At 40.6% G+C, this 21,579-nt stretch overlaps 2 protein-coding genes across 5 annotated transcripts in view; both read left to right on the forward strand.

The window, feature by feature from the left end:
- Window positions 1-5,383, forward strand: part of LOC139391857 (transcriptional repressor p66-beta-like) — a 45,043-nt gene extending 39,660 nt beyond the window's left edge. For 2 of the 3 annotated variants that reach the window (XM_071139453.1, XM_071139454.1), the window contains 3 exons: window positions 313-423; window positions 746-986; window positions 3,839-5,383. In XM_071139453.1, the coding sequence (XP_070995554.1) occupies window positions 313-423; window positions 746-986; window positions 3,839-3,975 (489 nt within the window). In that variant the 3' untranslated portion in view covers window positions 3,976-5,383. The remainder of the gene's footprint in view (window positions 1-312; window positions 424-745; window positions 987-3,838) is intronic. The other variant, XM_071139455.1, reaches the window with a different exon arrangement.
- A 3,830-nt stretch (window positions 5,384-9,213) lies between these two features.
- Window positions 9,214-20,170, forward strand: LOC139391858 (DNA-directed RNA polymerase III subunit RPC7-like). 2 transcript variants are annotated; one of them, XM_071139456.1, is made up of 8 exons: window positions 9,214-9,306; window positions 10,089-10,231; window positions 10,596-10,725; window positions 11,371-11,439; window positions 11,823-11,879; window positions 15,290-15,360; window positions 15,504-15,623; window positions 16,486-20,170. In XM_071139456.1, the coding sequence occupies exons 2-8, from the start codon at window positions 10,112-10,114 to the stop codon at window positions 16,570-16,572; spliced, it is 654 nt and encodes a 217-aa protein (XP_070995557.1). In that variant the 5' UTR covers window positions 9,214-9,306; window positions 10,089-10,111; the 3' UTR covers window positions 16,573-20,170. The 2 variants fall into 2 exon arrangements, with proteins under 2 accessions (XP_070995557.1, XP_070995558.1); XM_071139457.1 differs by lacking the exon at window positions 9,214-9,306 and adding an exon at window positions 9,815-9,911 and having other exon boundaries at window positions 16,486-17,249.
- The last annotated feature ends 1,409 nt before the right edge of the window (window positions 20,171-21,579 follow it).

Consider the following 21,579-nt stretch of genomic DNA (forward strand, 5'->3'; position numbering starts at 1 on the left):
CTAGTATGCAGGAATGTTACAAACTACATGTGTTTTAATGATAAGTACGTTTTGTGGCTGACCTCTTTTGACAGCTGTCAGAGGGTGTGACCTTATTATGTTCTAGTACCCTGAGCTGTCGGCGTGGACCAATTGACTTTTTTCACTTGACCACTGACATGCTCTGACTGTTGAAATCTTTCTACAGTAGTGTGTGCGGCTGTCCTTTTGTACTTGAATTTCTTGTCTGTTTCTCTCCCTGTCCCAACATTTTCTTCCCATCTGTTGTTCATTGTCTCAACCCTTATCTCTCGCTCTCCGCATGTTTAACAGGAGATTGAGCAAAGGCTCCAGCAGCAGGCGGCCCTCTCCCCCAGCACGGCTCCGAGTGTTCCCAACGTCGGCAAGGCTGAGACCATGATCCGACATCACGCCCTGCGTCAGGTAACGGGCCTACACTAAGAAACCTTAGTGACAAACCTTTATTTGTTGGTTGTTGTCAGACCTCAAAAGTTGTCCATTTTTTTTTTATATTGAAATGAGTCCTTGGCCCACCCCAATCTGTTGCGTTGATCCAGCTATATGCTTCAATCAACCATCTATAGGCCCCATTTAAATCTGGGGTGTGTCTGTAGCTTGCAGCGTTTGTAGACTGTACTCTTGGCACAATATCATATTATATTTTAAATCGTTATGTTACCAAAACCATTTTGGTTGGACCGACATATCTGGAGGTCACTGATTTTCTCACCCTCTGCTCCCTCAGGCTCCCCAGCCTCAGGCCTCCATGCAGCGGGGTCTCTCCAGCTCGGCGAGGGGCGTCCTCTCCAACTTCGCCCAGGCCTCCCAGCTCTCCGTGGCCAGCGGCCTGCTGGGGATGACGGGGAAGCAGCGCTGTGGAGGTGGTGGTGGCGGAACTAGTGGCAGCGGTGGCAGCAGTCGGATCCAGCATGATGGCCGCCGCCAGATCTACAACATCCCCGGTGGGTTTTTGAGAACCCCTTATGGTAACACTTCACTTAGGCCTAAAAGCCTGCAGATATAATGCCATTACATGTTAGAAGTCTGGTCCCTTCTGTATATACAATACATTTGGAAAGTATTCAGACCCCTTGACTTTTTCCAAGTTTTGTTACATTACAGCCTTATTCTAAAATTAATTTAAAAAATGTGTCTGTCAATCTACACACAATGCCCCATAATGACAGGTTTTTAGACATTTTTGCTCATTTACATTGAACAAAAAAATATCACATTTTAAATAAGTATTCAGACCCTTTACTCTGTACTTTGTTGAAGCATCTTTGGCATCGATTACAGCCTCCAGTCTTCTTGAATTTTAATGCTACAAGCTTGGCACACCTTTTTTGGAGAGTTTCTCCTGTTCTTCTCTGCAGATCATCTTAAGCTCTGTCAGGTTGGATGGGGAGCGTCGCTGCACAGCTATTTTCAGGTCTTTCCAGAGGAGATAGATCGGGTTCAAGTCCGGGCTCTGGCTGGACCACTCAAGGACATTCCGAGACTTGTCCTGAAGCCACTCCTGCATTGTCTTGGCTGTGCTTAGGGTCGTTGTCCTGTTGGAAGGTGAACCTTCGCCACGACTGAGGTCCTGAACACTCTGGAGCAGTTTTTCTGTACTTTGCTCCGTTCATCATTCCCTCGATCCTGACTAGTCTCCGAGTCCCTGCCGCTGAAAAACATCCCTACAGCATGATGCTGCCACCACCATGCTTTACCTTAGGGGTGGTGCCAGGTTTCCTCCAGATGTGACGCTTGGTATTCAGGCCAAAGAGTTCAATCTTGTTTTCATCAGACCAGAGAATCTTGTTTCTTATGGTCTGAGAGTCCTTTAGGTTCTCCAAGCGGGCTGTCATGTGCCTTTTACGGAAGAGTGGCTTCCGTTGTCCTTCTGCAAGGTTATCTCATCACCACAGAGGAACTCTGGAGCTTTGTCAGGGGCCACTGGGTTCTTGGTCATCACACTGACCAAGGCCCTTCTCCCCCGATTGCTCAGTTTGGCTGGGAGGCCAGCTCTAAGAACAGTCTTGGGGGTTCTAAACTTCTTATATTTTAGAATGATGTAGGCCACTGTCTTCTTGGGGACCTTCAATGCTGCAGAACTGTTTTGGTACTCTTCCTCAGATCTGCGCCTCGACACAATCCTGTCTCTGAGCTCTACGGACAATTCCTTCAACCTCATGGCTTGGTTTTTGCTCTGACATGCACTGTCAACTGTGGGACCTTATATAGACAGGTGTGTGCTTTTCCAAATCATGTCCAATGCATTGAATTTACCACAGATGGACTCCAAGTTGTAGAAACATCTCAAGGATCATCAATGGAAACCGGATGCACCTGTGCTCAACTTCGAGTCTCCTAACAAATGGTCTGAATTTCGCTTTGTCATTAAGGTGTATTGTGTGTAGATTAATGAGGAAATGTTTTTATTGAATCCATCCATTTTAAAATAAGACTGTAACGTTAAAAGAAATGTGGAGAAAGTCTGAAATCTTTCCGAATGGTCTGTATATAATTGGTCCCGTGTGGCTTGGTGCTTGCAAATGTCAGTGTTGTGGGTTTGATTCCCACGGGGGACCAGTATGAAAAAGTACAAAAATGTTTGCACTCAATTCTGTAAGTCTCTGTGGAGAAGAGAGTCTGCTAAATGACTCAAATGTAATACGCATGTGTTATAATGTGTTATTATAATAAGTTATGTTTCTCTATGTAGCAAATTCCCAAATGGCTTTTTAATTTAGTCACGATCAGGATGAGATAATTATGATAATATGGGGGTAATATGTGCTTATGACAAGTCTTAAAATGTATTATAAAATCATTATAATGCATTTTACTTGAAGGTGTTGTCCAAATGGTTAGCATTCAAAGTAAGAGTGAGACACGATGGGCTTTACACATTTTTGCAAAGATAGCCATACAGAGAGCATACATAAAAAAAAAAAGTATTATTGTAATAAAAATTGTCATACCTATGATTGTCTAACAAACATCTAATCTCAGGTCAGGTGGACAGCAGGGTTGGGGTTAATTAAACAATTTACATTCTATATAATTAAATTCCCTCTCTCTGAAAATTTGATTTTATTCAATTAAAATTCCAGGTCAGTCTTTGAATTCAGAGGGAATTCAAACCCTCTCAATTCCAATGTTAGGTTATTCAAAAAACAATAATTCCACAAATTCCAATTAAATTCCCTCAGGCTGATCATGTCACTGTTCAGACAGCCTAGCTATACTGGACATATAGAAATCCAAGTTGAAATCATTTGTGAACAAATCCTGCAGTACATTTTTTTGTATTGAGTGCATTAACTGTGAAATGTACAAATATATTAAATTCAATTCCAAATATTTGTTTTACAATTTCAATTGAATTAAAAAATGTGTACAGTCAAATTCCATAATTTGAAGATTGTTAAAATTGTAATTGAATTCAACGTAAATTAATTGAAGTTTTACATTGGCGATTCAAATTAAATTGGAATTTACCCGATCCCTGGTGGACAAAACAGACACAGCAGACTCTGGAACGTTTTGTTAATTACATTGGCGTTTCAAATTAAATTGGAATTTACCCGATCCCTGGTGGACAACAGACACAGCAGACTCTGGAACATTTTGTTAATTTTTAAATATGTTTTATTATTAAATGTGTTCCTCTTTCTTCCTCTCTCTCTTTTTCCTCTGTATTTCTTCCTGTCCTTTTAACTTCCCTTTCCTTGTTCATTCTCTCAACCTCTTGTTTGAACTCTCTCGGTGTCCTTTCTCTCCTTCTCTATTATTCTTGATCTCTCTCTCTCTCTCTCTCTCTCTCTCTCGCTTCCTCCTTCTCTCCCAGGGTTGAACATTGCCTACCTGAACCAAGGAGGGGTCGGGGCCAACAAAGGCTCCAGCTTAGCGGACCGCCAGAGGGAGTACCTGTTGGACATGATCCCGCCACGCTCCATATCACAGTCCATCAACGGACAGAAATGAACCCCCCCCCCCCTTGTCCCCACCCTCCCAATCCCCACCCCAAGGGCCACCTTCAACACCCCCCCCCCCCCGCCACCATGCCCTCACAAAAAAAACTTGACCACCTCCCCCACCCCATTGCATGCAGTGCCTGTCCGTGTGCCTACCTAAACTAACCCATGAGAAACGACACAATCAGCCTGAGAAACGACACAATCAGCCAGACAAAAGACAACCAAACTGTCAGTGCATCTTCTCGACTTTCTTACTATAGCAAAAATTAATGCGAAGACTCAAATAATTTGTACTACTATTATTACTGTTGTTACTATTATTATTGTTATTATTATTATTGTTACAGCTTCAGTTACTTATTAAGCTTTTCTATTGTTATTCTACGTAGAGCGCCTCACTTTCAATTCATACCCTTACTTTGACTTATTTTGGGGGGAGGTGGGGGGTACTGTTGCAGGGTTGCTTTAGGATATCTTTGTTTTTCTTTTCACATATAATTGTATTTTAGTTCCTCCCCTGCTACACTCCATATGTGCGGTTCTTTAATTTAAGATTTTTAAAGCATCAAAAGAGATGGGCATACCGCTATGTAAGAGAGAGATCATGCGGAATGAACCGGATCCACCTGGACACTGGTCCAATGACTGACTGCCCTGCTTTGAGTGGACCAGCAAAGATAATGGATCATATCCAGGAAGCACTATTCATATTTTTGTTTGACACAGTATTAATGGGAGCAAGGACAGGATCCACAAAGTGCGCACTAAAGTGTGGATATATAGATAAACAAATCAATTAAATAAGCACAGGAAAGTACACCGGTGTTTGCGGAGAGAAAAAAAATACATGCCGTGTCACCAGTTGAGGCCATGGCCTGCAGAGAGGAGGAGCGTGGCAGCCATTTTGGAGTCTGGCGTATCGTCCCATCTCGGTGCTCGGCACTGGCCTGAAAATGGGGTCATGAAAGCTGCACCCAACATCCCTCATTGCCCCTCAATGCCTCAAGTCCAGAGACTTCAATCCTTTCTAAACCCAACTTCCTTGTGGTACCGTGAGGGAAATGGTGAGGACTCGAGCTGGCGGTGGCACGTTTTTAGTTTTCTTCTTGTTGTTGTAGGGTTTCTTGATTGTCGTTTTTCGTTTTTTGCGGCGTCTCTAGAAAAGGCTGCGTATCTCAGAGGTACTTGCCCCAGGAGACGATAATTATCAAAAAATTGTGAACAGATTGAAACTATTCAAATATCTATATGGATTATGTATCGATGACAAGCTTGAGAGAAAGGAGACTGATATGGATTTATCTTTAAAATGGGAGAGACGTGGATCAATCATCGTGTTCAGGCAATGCACACGAGATGCCTCATTCTCAAGGAGCACTTTTCTTATTATGAATAAAATAAAGAAATAAAAAAAACGTTTGAAAAAGAGAATAAGAATGTTACAATTCACAGGTCCCCCAAGGTGCGGATGTCATCTGATTGTCTACAAGAGAGTCGGGAGAGACCATTGTCCAAAGTGTTCATGTGGACTTTATCAGATGACTTTCAATTGGTTAACCCTCTTACTCTTTTCAATGATTTGAACAAGTTTGTTAACACTGGCAGTGACTTTGGGACGTCGGTCATATGAGCACGGTCTCACACGCCTGTCAACACTTGCCACGTACATTTCACCAGCAGCACTTTCTGTGTTTGTTTTTCGGTTTGGTTTTGTAGTCCCGTAGACTCGCTAAGCCAAGTTTGCTACAGGTCATAAAATACATTTTAAAGCAGTGTTCAGTCAATGTGCAGTATTTCTCAGAGGTAGACCAAGCGGATCTTCAATTCATTTGGGGTTTGTCTGGCTGGCATAGGAACTAAGTATTTACATGTAGAAGCTATGAGAGGTTTATGGCTAGTGTTGGGAAGATCAGACAGGACTTTTAGTTTGTGCTAGGTTCAAGGTCACAGGTTTCAGTCTTTATTTCAGGCGTTTAAAGGATTGTTGAATTATTTACTGCTGTAACTGCTATTAACCATATTTTCAATTTTACCTCTCACTGTATCAGGAATTTAGGTCAACTGTTGAATGACATAGAAAATGTGCATCTGTAGGCCAATGGCTCAACAGCGTATTATGTCAGTATCTGGTCAAGTAGGTTGTAGAATCAGGGGTTAGGGCACATCACCATCCTGATGGCCATAGAAAGACTTAAGTAAAGCCAAAGGACCATGGAAAGATCCATGGCAACACTGCAATAATATTGGCACTTAAAAATATCTCACCTGTATTGTTCACTGGCCTCAAAGAGTTGTGGAATTTGGGGTTTGTCATCCTCTTACACACTGACAACCTGTAAGGTTTGGCTGAGAGATTATGGCATTACAAACACTGTTTGAGTGGAAGCTTTGAGGAGCTGAACCAATCAAGATGGATTCTTTGAAATGGAGCAATCAACTGATTAGATCAATCTCATGATAGGTAACACTCTACAATCATTAGGTGTGCACAGTTTAGCAGGCCTGACCATGACAGGTTTACATTAAATTGGGTGCAAGCTCTTCACACTAGATACAGATTTTGTGTATCAAGTGAAGTGCACTCATGCAGTGGCCTATGAAATCTCAAGTCCCCTTTCCTAGTTCTCATAAGTTATTTATACTGAACACACACCAAGTCATTTATGAAACTACCTTTTGGTTTGATTGGCAGGTGCAATATATAGATGTGAATGGAAGTTTATACATTCAGAAGAGATTTGTTTTTGTTGCTTATAGAATTGTCAATCAATTCCCTCTTTTGTGGTTGGTTAGAATAGGATGTCATGACTTTTTTTTTTATATATCGGGGTACATTTTCTTTCCCATCCCCTCATATGTTTGATTCGGCTGTCTCATTTTTCTATATCCTTTTGCTATGAAGCTGGACTTGTATATTGAAGCTCCTTTCTCTCTTGTTCTCTCTTGCAGACTAATAGACACATCCACACACCTTTTGTAATTTCAACCACAATCTTTTTTTGAAATGTCAACTGTTTTAGGGTTTTTAAATGTCCTATTTCTGATGTCTCAATTAAGTATTTTTGTTTTGTTATGTTTTACGTTTTCAAGAAAAAAATCAAATTTAATCAAACATTTTATTGACTGAAATAAAAATTACATGATATTTGCTATGTCAGAACTAATAATGACTTAATGTACATAAGCTTTTTTTTCTCACTTCGATAAAAAAATAAATGGTATATTGTGTAGAAAAGCAAACAAAAAGCCATGAATATAGTGAAAGTTGTCATTTTGTTTTGTGATCACTGTGTATTATTGTGTAACAAATGTGCAAAATGTATGGGATTATTATTATTATTCTTTCTTTTAGACACATTTTATCCCTGAATGTATGTTTTTTTTTTTTATATATATATATATATATATATATATATATATATATATATATATATATATATATATATAATGTTGTAGTGTTTGCCGGAAAAGTGATCATTGTTCTGATAGTTTGAATCCATTCCACAGGCTTTGAGCTTGAAGAATGTCAGGTTCACGTATGTTTGTATGTATGTTCTATTAGAAACTCAACACTGTTCAGTGTATTTCTTACTTTGGATGAACCCATGCAGACTTAATTTGTGAGGACGTGGCATGATCAAACCACTGACAGACAGTATTACCCCAGAGGAGTAATCAAATCCACAGATCTCACTCCGAAACAGATCTCACTCCGAAACAGCTCTCTGTGTTTTGTTGATTTCAATTTCTGTATTGAACTACAGGGCTAACCATGTCTGAAATGACAGATATAAAAATTACATTTCCTTTTCTTTCTTCCATATGAATATGAAAATATGCTAATGTTTTCCATTGGAAAATATACATTGAATTAAAGTTTAAAAAAAAGAATGTTTTTACCTTTTTAAAATGTAATGTACTGCTGTTGGAGATGAGATAAATCTTGCCCTTATCACCTTTGTTCTGGTCAACATTTGTTTTGGGGGAATTATCATGTAGTTTCAAACTGACAATATTCAAACTGACTCCCATATAAGTGAGTTCAAGGATAGGGTTATGTCTAAAACATTCTAAGGCAGATAAAGCTGCCCATCAAGACAGTGTCGTAGTTATGGGGTGTACTAATTGGGATGTTATTCTTATGGAGGATTGATCACATTTCCTGGCTAAACAAATGTATTATGTTATTTTATTGGTATCCTTTAATGTACACTTGGCATTTTAGTTATTGTTGGAAATACAGGGAACTTTTGAAGGGGGGGGGGTGTATTCATTGCAAATAATTTTCTACATTTTCAAGTGAATATGCTGAAGTTTTTCTTTTATACATGTAAAATGAACTGCAATTCCTCAGTTTAAACATTGCATAATGTTGATGTTGTAAATTACATTTGTGAGAAAAAATGTCATGGAGTCATTATCAATCTGTATCAATTGAATGGACATCTGGGGAATGGGTGAAAAGAGAATTCATTTTATCCTTTGTTTTTTATTTCAAATATAAATCCTGACCTTTTGCACATACTTGATATTTAACTGTCTTCAAAGAAAAATTAAAATAAAAAATATTAATGCTGTTTGAATACTGCCAGTTGATTAATAACGATTATGCATTGACTGAAAAAATAAGCTAATTTTGGAGGAAATAACTTTGTAATATTTATCTCTTGCAAGCTATGTTTAATAAAGGATGGAACGATTTACTTCTGGATTTTATGACTTGTTTTCTACAAAAACATTTGTTTTCCTGTGAAGTCTATAGGGGTAGATGTGTAAAGTAATAATTTGGCATTTACATGCCATTTAAGAGGCTAACCTTTTCAGCAACACAAGCACAAAGCTTACCTGCAAATATAAAATTCACTCCAAACTAAACTCAACACACCTGATTAAGAGGAGTTGGGTTAAATGCGGAAGAGGATTTCGGTTGAATGCATTTAGTTGTGCCACTGACTAGATTTCCATCCTTCCCCCTTTCCGTCAGTTTCTTACTCAAACAATCCCAAATCTTAAAACGTAAGGTATAATAGTGCTGCATGGTGGCAGTGGGGAGCACGAATATGTTGTGAGACGTTTTTCCTTATAGCTCAGACAGAATAATTAATAAATGAACAACTGCTACAAAACGCTACCACATTTTTTTTTGTGGGGAAACTATTATGCTAGATTAAAGTAACAATTTATTATTTTAGTACAGACAGTAGGGTGGAACTATTGCGCACAGAATGTGTTTCCTGAGACATTCAATGCCGACGGAACACACGTGGACTCCAGTTGAAAACATCCGGCTGTCTGTGCACGTGTGGGCATACTCGGAAATCAATTTTCATATTCTAAGGTATAATAAACTATGTATGTGTCAAGAGGAAAAACAACATACGTATTATAACCTGCACTGTAGTTTATTAGAACGCTCAGCCTGCAAGCGTAATCGTCAGCTAGCAAACGTTGGCTACATCGCTATCAAGCCAGTGGATCTGTTTTGGGCTCTGTAGACTGCAGCATTTCTAACGTTACTACTAAGTTAGCTAGCCATTCAAGATATTTGGTTTTGGGGGAAAAAAATAAGACATTTGGGTTGGATTCTGTTGGGCTTGGTTTTTTATACTGTGCGTTTCAGGGCTTGGCTCTATATTTTACGATCTCAACTGACACATTGTAGGTACGTGAAAAAGTATAATGTCATAGAACAGCTGCGAAACATAGCTTGCTTGAATGCCAGACAATAATAGCTAGCAGGCTATGCAAACAAGCACAATGCTGCACTGGAGAGGTCACTGGCCGGCAGTTCAAATATCATAGCAAACTACTGTAGCTATATATTTTGCTTGCTAAGGATTTGGTTTAATCATGTGTGATATTAACTTTCCAGATTCCAAAACGATACAGAAGAGTCAGTATGGACTTCCATGCTGTAATTGAGTGCTAGCTACCTAACGAACGGTATCTACCCAAAGTTAGCTAGTTAATGTTACTAGTTATCTGTAAACAAAGGTAAATTGGGAGCCTAGTGTTGGGAGAATACTCCCAAATGCGAGTTAGATATCCACAATACTGGTTGCTATGTGTATTTGTTTGGCTACCTCTATCTGATTTTTTTTCTTCCCACGATTCTTTCAGCATTTAGCAACATACCCATCCCCATGACTGGAAGAGGCAGGGGTCGTGGAAGGGGACAGATGACCTTCAACCTGGAGGATGTGGGCATAGGAAGGGGGGACAGCCTGCCCCCCACCACCTTTAAGCCCTCACCCCTCTTCCCTGTGAGTGTGCACATGGAGTCAGGGCTTGTAACACAGTCTGGACTCACCTTGCCACAATTGCTTATAGTGCTCTTGAGCATCACAAAATTAAAATAATGACTTATCTAATATTGCTAGTAATGTAATGCGTAAATGTTTTCTTTTTCTCTTCAAGGCAATTTTCTCTCTGAGGTACATGTACAGTATGATTTGTATGGACACTGTCTGGTTTAGACACATTATATAGCCTACCATCCTTTAAACAGTTTGCAGTATTATTAAATACTGTATAGTAATTTAAATCTAGTAACATGTTTGCTTAGTGCTAGTGTTGTGGTGCGATAGCAACCCAGTCTCCTGATCTGTTCCCTCTCCTTAACCTCAGCCCATGCCAGTCCAGCCTGTGCCCCTGCAGACAGGAGAGGAGGTGGAGTACATGCTTGCTCTGAAACAGGAGCTGAGGGCCGCCACCAAGACCCTGCCTTTCTACATCAGACGGGCTGCTCCCAAAAGAGGTAGAGTAAAATGGCAATATCAGGATGATTTCAGCAACAACTGTGAGGCTAAACTGTTCTGCCGTTTTGGTCCGATAGTTATCATGTTGTAGCAATTGAAGTGCACATGCACAGATACTCTATGATATTCGGTGAGTACATCGTCTTATATTGCGCTCAACTGCGGTGCTGCTCGTGGCAACGTCATATCGCAGAGTCTCAGTTTAAGGGGTGGAGAAATCATAGAATGTTATTAACCATGATTGAGCTAGCTTCCAAAGTTGTGTGGTTAATATTATTGGTAAACTTTTAAAGAATGTTGCAAGCATTTGTTACGTCATTGGTGTGAATGAAGTGAAATAGTTTTTTTTGTCATAATTAAATAGGCTTCCCAAAGATTATATAATTGCTGTAATTAGTAGCCTGATTAACATGTAAACCAGATTGTAAGGGCAAGGCATGTAAATATTTAAATCAAACTGTTCTATTAGAGCATTCACAATAATCGTAATGTTGAATGCTTGTAAAAAAGTACCCAGTTATGGCGGCTGTTATGTCAGACAAATGGTATAGAAGGTTTTGTAGTTGTGTTCTACAATTTTCCCTGGTTGGTATTATATGAATAGGAAATTGTTAGTTATAATCTTGCTGCTGTTTCCCATGTAGATGTCGATCGCTACTCTGATAAGTACCAGAGCGGAGAACCCAAGGACAGCACCATCGAGTGGAGCCCAGGTGAGTGATGATTGGCTGGGGCTGGTTTGTGGAATTACAGGCTGTAAGAATCTGCGCTCAACTGATCACAGAACATTTGTCTCTTTTATGAACTCTTTTGTTCCCTGTACCACTTTCCTACTGCTAGTATTCTTCAGTGGCACCCCTAGCCTAGCCAGACTGGGTCAGTCCTATTTCTGGTATTTTCTTTTGATGCAGTTTTGGTATATGTCCAGCTGATGGTGCCAGACAGTCAATTTCTTGTCTGAACTAATCTGATTTATAATCTTGTGCTGTGGTGTCATTATTCCTCATACTTTGAATGTGATGCATTTCTGGTGTGTTTTATGCAATGCATATTTTCTATGGTAACGTGTTTCTCTTTTTTTATGGTTCTGTTTCAGACTGGAGCAGATTGCCTAAAGAGCTTTGTGTTAAAGTGAGAGAACCTCGGGGTAAAAGTGAGTGCTTTATCTCAAGGACTTGTGTGTGGAATTCAAACTTTGTAAGCCATGTATTGTTTTCAATTGAGATTTTCTTCTCAGATACTCAGTGAAATTTAATTTACTTATTTGCTTAGCTACTTACTTTGGTTTTTTAATTCCTTGTGAGACATATGCCACGATTGAACTGATTCCAACCTCCTGTCAAGTCCCTAAACAGGTTTTGAGTTTAAGTGACGTCTGTAAGAATTTTGTTTTTAAGTTGAAACTAATTTATTGCATTTCTATACATTTCTAGTCACCTGACTGACATAAGCGACTATTTACCAGTTGTGAGTCCGTTTTTGTTTGTTTGGGGGATGTCTGTAGACACGGCAGGAGTCGCGGGACGTTTTTAAAATAGCTTTTTGTCTGGTATCGCGCAAACACACTGTCAGCAGCAGCTCTTGTTGCCTACTTGAGCCGGCCTGTGGTGCGAGAGGGTGGAGTTAGCCTTTTGAGAGAGTGGTGAAAATGCTGCTAAAAAGGCAAATCTGGGGAACGCAGGCTAACATAACCAACAAACAACTGTTCTTGATTCCACTCATTCGCAAAGAGGCAGGCGCAATTAGAACTCTGTCAGATCAAAAATATGACTGTTCTGTGCTTTGATCAACGCTGGGAGCAATATTTAGATGTTGACCCGTAATTGATTTTCTTTGTGTACCAAAAAAAAAAAGATATATACACACACACACACACACACACACACAGTGGGGCAAAAAAGGTATTTAGTCAGCCACCAATTGTGCAAGTTCTCCCACTTAAAAAGATGAGAGAGGCCTGTAATTCTCATCATAGGTACACTTCAACTATGACAGACAAAATGTTTTTAAAAAATCCAGAAAATCACATTGTAGGATTTTTTATGAATTTATTTGCAAATTATGGTGGAAAATAAGTATTTGGTCACCTACAAACAAGCAAGATTTCTGGCTCTCACAGACCTGGCTCTCACAGACCTTCTTTAAGAGGCTCCTCTGTCCTCCACTAATTATCTGTATTAATGGCACCTGTTTGAACTTGTTATCAGTATAAAAGACACCTGTCCACAACCTCAAACAGTCACACTCCAAACTCCACTATGGCCAAGACCAAAGAGCTGTCAAAGGACACCAGAAACAAAATTGTAGACCTGCACCAGGCTGGGAAGACTGAATCTGCAATAGGTAAGCAGCTTGGTTTGAAGAAATCAACTGTGGAAGCAATTATTAGGAAATGGAAGACATACAAGACCACTGATAATCTCCCTCGATCTGGGGCTCCACGCAAGATCTCACCCCATGGGGTCAAAATGATCACAAGAACGGTGAGCAAAAATCCCAGAACCACACGGGGGGACCTAGTGAATGACCTGCAGAGAGCTGGGACCAAAGTAACAAAGCCTACCATCAGTAACACACTACGCCGCCAGGGACTCAAATCCTGCAGTGCCAGACGTGTTGCCCTGTTTAAGCCAGTACATGTCCAGGCCCGTCTGAAGTTTGCTAGAGCATTTGGATGATCCAGAAGAAGATTGGGAGAATGTCATATGGTCAGATGAAACCAAAATATAACTTTTTGGTAAAAACTCAACTCGTCGTGTTTGGAGGACAAAGATTGCTGAGTTGCATCCAAAGAACACCATACCTACTGTGAAGCATGGGGGTGGAAACATCATGCTTTGGGGCTGTTTTTCTGCAAAGGAACAAGGACGACTGACCCGTGTAAAGGAAAGAATGAATGGGGCCATGTAATCGTGAGATTTTGAGTGAAGATTGAAGATGAAACTTGGCTGGGTCTTTCAGCATGAAAATGATCCCAAACACACCGCCCGGGCAACAAAGGAGTGGCTTTGTAAGAAGCATTTCAAGGTCCTGGAGTGGCCTAGCCAGTCTCCAGATCTCAACCCCATAGAAAATCTTTGGAATGAGTTGAAAGTCCATGTTGCCCAGCAACAGCCCTAAAACATCACTGCTCTAGAGGAGATCTGCATGGAGGAATGGGCCAAATACCAGCAACAGTGTGTGAAAACCTTGTAAAGACTTACAGAAAACGTTTGACCTCTGTCATTGCCAACAAAGGGTATATAACAAAGTATTGAGATAAATACTTTTTTGCCACACTCTATACACGAAAACATACAGTACCAGTCAAAAGTTTGGACACACCTGCTCATTCAAGGGGTTTTCTTTATTTTTGCTCTTTTCTACATTGTAGAATAACACATGGAATCATGTAGTAACCAAAAAAGTGTTAAACAAATCAAAATATATTTGAGATTCTTCAAAGTAGCCACCCTTTGCCTTGATGACAGCTTTGCACACTCTTGGCATTCTCTCAACCAGCTTCATGAGGAATGCTTTTCCAGCAGTCTTGAAGGAGTTCCCACATATGCTGAGCACTTGTTGGCTCCTTTTCCTTCACTCTGCGGTCCAACTCGTCCCAAACCATCTCAATTGGGTTGTGGTCAGGTGATTGTGGAGGCCAGGTCATCGGATGCATCACTCCATCACTCTCATTCTTGGTCAAATAGCCCTTACATAGCCTGGAGGTGTGTTTTGGGTCATTGTACAGCAAATTATAGTCCCACTAAGCGCAAACCAGATGGGATGGCGTATCGCTGCAGAATGCTGTGGTAGCCATGCTAGTTAAGTCTGCCTTGAATTCTAAAGAAATCACCAACAGTGTAACCAGCAATGCACCATCACACCACCACCTCCATGCTTCATGTTGGGAACCACCGATGCAGAGATTATTCGTTTACCTACTCTGCATCTCACAAGAAACGGAGGTTGGAACCAAAGGTCTCAAATTTGGATGTACCGATCCTGTGCAGGTGTTGTTACACTTGGTCTGCCACTGCAAGGACGATCAACTGTCCATCCTGTCTCCTTGTAGCGCTGTCTTGGGCGTCTCACAGCACGGACAATGCAATTTATTGTCCTGGCCACATTTGCAGTCCTCATGCCTCCTTGCAGCATGCCTATAGCACATTCACGCAGATAAGCAGGGACCCTGGGCATCTTTCTTTTGGTGTTTTTCAGAGTCAGTAGAAAGGCCTCTTTGGTATCCTAAGTTTTCATAACTGTGACCTTAATTGCCTACCGTCTGTAAGCTGTTAGTGTTTTTACGACCGTTCCACAGGTGCATGTTCATTAATTGTTTATGGTTCATTGAACAAGCATGGGACACAGTGTTTAAACCCGTCACAATGAAGATCTGTGAAGTTATTTAGATTTTTACGAATTATCTTTGAATGACAGGGTCCTGAGAAAGGGACATTTCTTTTTTTGCTGAGTTTAGTTACGGCCATGCTTCTGTCCTGCTCCATTTGTTGCCACGTCAGTTCTGATTTTTTTATTTACTTACTTTTAAGCTAACCTTCATGTTCCATTCTTGTCTTCTAGGACCCACACCTCAGGTTAAACGGACAAAGGTGCCTCTTGTAGGAAAAGAGGAGATTCTCACCAAGCTAGAGGTAGGATATTACAGAAACGACTAACCTTTCTTCAAAAGGAGACTAGAGATCAGAAATACAAACCTTTTAGTTACTCCTAATTAGGGGCTAATATGCATGTACCCTGCCCTGGTTTTGATGTTTCTTGGAAACACACTCTTCAGACTCTTGAAAAGAAAGAAGAGGCGGTGAACTCTGAGGAAGAGCAGGACGAGGAGAAAAAGAAGACGAACGAGGAAGAAGAACAGGCAGATGAAGAGGACTATGAGGAAGACTTTGAAGAGGTAAGGGGTAATGGCGACTGATGAGGTCCGTCACATTTTATACCTTGTTCCGCTTTGAATCTGATTGTTATGGTCAGATATTTAGTCGTAAAAAAATGTGTGAAATGCCAGTGAAGATAATGGTTGGTGAGTAAAGCTAATGCTAACAACGCTAATTTATCGTAATAGCTACTCAAAAGCTATTTACAAAATAAAAAAGGTGCATAAATGGTGTCTAAGGTGTGTTTAGGCTCCGTAAAATCCTCACCTTCTAATCACAAGTTTGTTAGCTGGTAACAGCCATATTTTGGTCAATAAAAGATGAAAATAAAGATATTGCCGGGCACATTGGCCAACAGCTAATACCCTGATGAAATGCATATCTTCTGTAAGTCACCATGGCTATGCATGGTTCAGGTTGTCCTTTTTAGTCTTCTGTCCGCTCTTCCTGTCTGTCTTGAACTAGCGCTCTAGCTAGCGAACTTGCCACATTCTGTCAACTGGGTCCAGCCTTCAAAGTTTCCCGTGCCATTGAGTTTGTGACAGACACATCTGTATTTATGCAGGCCATAAGTTTTCTACGGTGTTTTGCTAGATTAATCTCCCCAAAAGAATACTGACAGAAATGTTATACAAGTTCACAAAGGAGGAATATTTAGATGAAGTAAGATGCCTTCTTCCTCTAATGTATGGTTGAATAGCTATGACAAACATGCTAAAAACAGCGCAAATCAAACTTGCTAGCTACTATACTAAGGAGCCACAGACAAGTAAAAATATGAAAAAGATGTTGACAAGCCAGTGGACCGGGGAGCCATTGTTCACTTGGTAGGCTATCATTCCTCCTTGCATAGCTCAATAATCATCATCATCTGTGTTCCAGGATACCGACTACATCATGTCTTACTTTGACAATGGAGAGGAGTTTGGAGGGGACAGTGATGACAACATGGACGAAGCCACTTACTGAGAGACCGTAAGAGTGTTGATAACACTGAATAGACAAAAAGAGACGGCTTTGCGTTATCCTCCCTGCGGACATAGTTACAGTATTCTAATTACTTGTGGAGTCATTGGCCATGGGAACAGACATTGACCGGTATAGTCTAAAACATGGAAAGAACAATAACCTAGATCCAAGACATGGAAGATGGTGACAGCTGGTGAAAACAGTGGCTCAATGTAGACATCTAGAGAGAATAGTCAGACATTTTCTTATTGTGTGTGGTGATTTAAAGTGCCAAAGATCCTAACTAGTCATGCTGACTGTTCCCCTTTCTTCAGCTATGTTGAGGTAGTAATGGGAGCTGAAGTATTTACAGGATATTGATGCCTTTTATAACTTTAACGGATTTGATGGTTTTAATTAACACGTACAATTGCAGCAGTCTATGGTTTTTAAAGTAAAGACGTGTTTTAGAGAGGTATTTTAGTTTTTGTAATTCCTTGGTGTAAGTCTCTTTTAAGTGTATATGACAATCAAATGTTGAAAACAATAGTTGCAATCCAAAAAAAATGGTGTGTATTCTTTTTAAATATGTTTTTCCTGTAATGTCAAATTATGTTATGCCGGTTGACAATTTGAAAGTGTTTCATTTGAGTCTAAATACATTTTATAGCTCCAGAGTAAATATTTGTATCAACCAACCAGCAGATGGCATATTACTCCCTGGTAAATCAGGTGTGGTGTATTTTCACTGTGTGTAGTTGGTAGGTTATGCAGTTGACAAAAAAAAGTTATTCACCATTGCCAATTTAAAAGGAACAGGGATGGAATTGGGTGTGAACGTGTGTAAACTCATGACACGTTAAAAGTGTTTTTTTCAGCCAACTTCCTGGTAATTTATAGTGGTGAGCTCCCAGAATGTTTTTTTTTTATTCTACCCGTTAAAGGGAGTGATCCTCCATTTCCTTGGACAGCGTTTAACATCCTGCCGTCCAAGGTGAAAAGACAACCCTTAAAATGTAAGCCTAGTCTAGGGCAGAAAGTTTACATTGCGTGACTAGCTTTGAAAAACATGCTTTTTTTTAACTCAGAATATCAGCCCTGTAAGTCTTCTGCTTTTTAACCATTTGATTTTAAGAAATTCTATATCTAAACAACATCAATCACACTCAAACGAGGTGGGTAGCCTCAAGGTTAAAGCGTTGGGCCAGTAACTGAAAGGTCACTGGTTTGAATCTCAAGGCTGACGAGGCGAAAAATCTGTCTCATTGCCCTTGAGCAAGGCACTTGACCCTAATTGCTCTAGGGGCACTAGAAAATAGTGACCCACTCCCTGCGGGTGACTCAGGGGGGAGTTGGGATATGCAAATAACACACTTGTGTAAAATCTTTGGAGTAAACTCCAATTAGGGGAGGGGTATCAGTTGCTTAGGGGAAAACAAAGTAAAAATCTTTTTTAAAGTTAAATCTTTGAAATTGTTGCATATTGAGTTTATATTTTTGTTTAGTGTAGGATGAGTTTCACAACAGAATGTAGCAAATGTTCTCCTTTGCATACACAGATCTAACCCCTGGCAAAGATGTCCCCTCCTGTTGTTGTCAACTCAACTCATAGAGCTTGAGTGTTCTTGTCATTCATGAGTTCAGTATCTGAGCCACAGCCATTGGTAAACAAAGTCAAAGCTCAGTGGGCCTTTCTATACATGGTGGCAGCCCCGCCAACTGTCACATATACAGAAGGAGTGGAGGCCACAGTGCTCCTCTGTCGGTCGGTCACACCACCATGAGTTCTGTTTACAGACCTGCATACCTCACTTGCTCTTCTTGCCGAATGACTCCTACATCGTGTTTTTCTTCCTGAGGGAAGACGGTATACTGTACATGCGTGGCCCACACACAGTTTTGTTCTGTACACTATGCGGCATGGGTATTTCTAAAACAACATGCAATGGTGAAAATGTTATTCTTACGTAAAACCCCTCCTATCATCTCCACTGAGTTGGTAGTGCAATTATAATTCTGCTGGGGATTGAACAGTTCTCATTTTGGACTCATGTACAGTACCAGGCGAAAGTTTGGACACCACCTCATTCAAGGGTTTTTCTTAATTTTTACTATTTTCTACATTTTAGAATAATAGTGAAGATATCAAAATTATGAAATAACACACATTGAATCATATAGTAAACAAAAAAGTGTTTAACAAATCCAAATATATTTTATATTTCAAACTAGCGACTGCCTTGATGACAGCTTTGCACACTCATTGGCATTCTCTCAACCAACTTCACCCGGAATGCATTTCATTTAACAGATGTGCCTTGTTAAAAGTTAATTTGTGGAATTTCTTTCCTTAATGCGTTTGAGCCAACCAGTGGTGTTGTGACAAGGTAGGGGTGGTATACAGAACATAGCCCTATTTGGTAAAATACCAAGTACAAATATGTATTTTATTTAACTAGGCAAGTCAGTTAAAAGATTTAACCTACATAGACGAGGACATGTAAACAAACAGCTTCTTGACTGATTCTGAAGAGTTGGTCAACAAAATCACAGAATACTCCTTCAAAACAAGGTTGTGTTCATTTGATACCATACAGAAGAAAACATCCTGAAATAGGGAGAGAATGCCTTGGTCGAGGACAAGGCATTTTAGTTTTCAGTTGCAAAATATTTACTGTTGCATGTCCCCAATGAACATAACCCTGGACTTGTTCACCACACACCTTCCATGGGTATCCCACTGGAATCGAGCCATGTTGCTCCCCATGAATCAAGACCATGGGACGTAACCAGAGAGGATTCTACTGTCTGGTCAGGGCCGGCCAAGCAGGCGACAATTTACAGCTCTTGACAGCCCCTACATTTTAACTGCTCGCAAGAATATCAGCCTTATAGAGTGGCCTGTGGCCATAGTACTGGCACCGACACAAGACAGTTTTTACAATGCGGCACACTTATTTCTTTGTCTACGACCTTGTGTTTGAACAGTGTATAGGTTAGTCCCTGTTGACCTCTTATGTCCCCTACCATGCTGGTCATTTTGTCAGCAGGATCACGTTTACTGTAAGTGTGAAAGTGGTATTGCGGTTAGCCTTCTGTTAATGGTGGGAGAGAACATAACCAGAAGATGATGTGCAGTGTCCTCTACTGAAACTTTTTGGGTGGATGGGTCTCTACAGAGAAAATGAACTTTTAGAAAAATAGACTCTCACATCAGAGTTGTGTGTAGGGACAAGCACTGGAAAGTGGCACAAGCTGGAGTGTGATAGTGCAAAGTTAATTATTTTGTCATTGTGGTTTCCCGAGGATATGGCCCCACCATCCTCACAGCGGCAGTATACTCTTCTGAACTATGTTCAAAACAGTTCATAGGAGAGGAGCTTGTTGTTTCTCTCTCACCTGCCAACCATTGAAACGGTGGGGTTACGCAACACACGTTGCTCTTTCTTTATTTGAAGTAATAACCATCATATGTCATCATCAAAAGAAATGCATTGCATTCACTACAATGCCTGTAGATATGGCTGTACAAGGACGAAGGGGCATCCAACTCTAACGGTAGTTGTGAGGTTCACTTGAATGGTGCATATTGTTACATTAAAAGACGTTTGTTATTGTGTCCTTTTTTCTCCTTCATGTTTCTTCCAGGCCCTTCATTCAGCAGGGCCTTCTACCATATGTTTGTGTGTGCATGGCAGTGTGTGCATTTGTACATAAGCTACCTTCAACTTTATGGTGGTTAGAGTGACTGTCTCTATGGTATAGAGTTAAACAGTGGGCACAGACTGTCAAGGGCAATCCAATGTGTTTGTGTTTATTCATTTTTTGCTTGCTAGTTTGTTTGAAGCTAAAGCCATATGAAAGACCTACATGAAATCTTGGACAACGTGAAAAGACACGCTGTTTGTGTACCTCCTAAGGCAACACATTGTAGTAGTGACAGAAACTGAGACTACACCATGCCAGAGCAAGAGTTGTTTGAATGTATGGTATCATATGTGTTTATATATCAAACCCCGATCATTAGGCCTACAGTACTTTAGTGTAATTAGCTACTTCAACTATTTCAACACAATTGTTTGGTCCTGGTAGTAGACGATACCTCATTGTGTTTACAATGACACACAAAAAAACTAAACGTAATTACGAGGGAAATAAAGTTAGGCATTTCCAGTAACAGAATATCTTTACTTTTGCATGACTTATTTGAAATGGAAATTGACTCAGCCCTGAATAAGGTTAAATCCGGTGTGGATCTTGGTTTCCAAAGTAACCTTTTGGTTCTAGGCTAGTTCTGCAATGTTTGCCTGTCAGGGGTTTAGCTTTCTGCCTGGCTGACCCAGCTGAGTTCTGCTGAGTAACACAAGCGGGTTAGGTTCCCAAGCACCTGTCACGCTTGGAGGAGCTCATCACTAATCAATAAGATTGTTGCCTTGAATACCCTCATCTATATCCACTGTGTTGAGAGACTAGCTTTGACCAAGGTAGGTGCGGTTTGTTACCATGGTAAAAACAGTGGAGATGTATGTATGTTTGCCCATATTCTCAACCATAAGGTCCATAGTAGAGTTTTGATATGTCCAAGGATGGCGTGTTAGTGTAACATTAGCACCTTTGCTCCCTAGTGCCTGTACTTTCCAAGATTTCTCAGTCAGGTCAAGTGCACAGACTCACACGTGCCGCAGCTAGTCTCGCAGGTCATTCTCTGCCTCAGAGGCTCTTTTCACAGGTGGCCATCCAATAAAACCACCCTCTTTGAGCCACCGCTGGTCATCCAATCAGGGCCCCGCAATTATCCAAGCGCTGGCACTGATCCAATTGGATGCTTTTTTCACCATTGAAGGGTAAGCCGGTCCTGGTAGCATGCGGGATAACCGGATGGGCTTATCCGATTTTATCCTTCTCATTCTACGTCATCACCCCCAGGTCACCAAGTTCTGACCCCGTCCTTCAGGTGACACCGCCTGGCGCAGGTTACCGCCCCACTGCCAAATCGAGCCAGGTGAAAGTAGAGGATGGAAGAGGAGG

This window comes from Oncorhynchus clarkii, chromosome 32 (assembly GCF_045791955.1).
Source record: "Oncorhynchus clarkii lewisi isolate Uvic-CL-2024 chromosome 32, UVic_Ocla_1.0, whole genome shotgun sequence".
NCBI lineage: Eukaryota > Metazoa > Chordata > Actinopteri > Salmoniformes > Salmonidae > Oncorhynchus > Oncorhynchus clarkii.

Excerpts from the sequence above, each read along its gene's own strand:
- LOC139391858 (XM_071139456.1), top strand. The coding sequence starts at position 10,112 with ATGACTGGAAGAGGCAGGGGTCGTGGAAGGGGACAGATGACCTTCAAC. Across the intron at positions 10,726-11,370 it reads ACGGGCTGCTCCCAAAAGAG|ATGTCGATCGCTACTCTGAT; the intron begins GTAGAGTAAAAT and ends TTTCCCATGTAG. Across the intron at positions 11,440-11,822 it reads CACCATCGAGTGGAGCCCAG|ACTGGAGCAGATTGCCTAAA; the intron begins GTGAGTGATGAT and ends GTTCTGTTTCAG.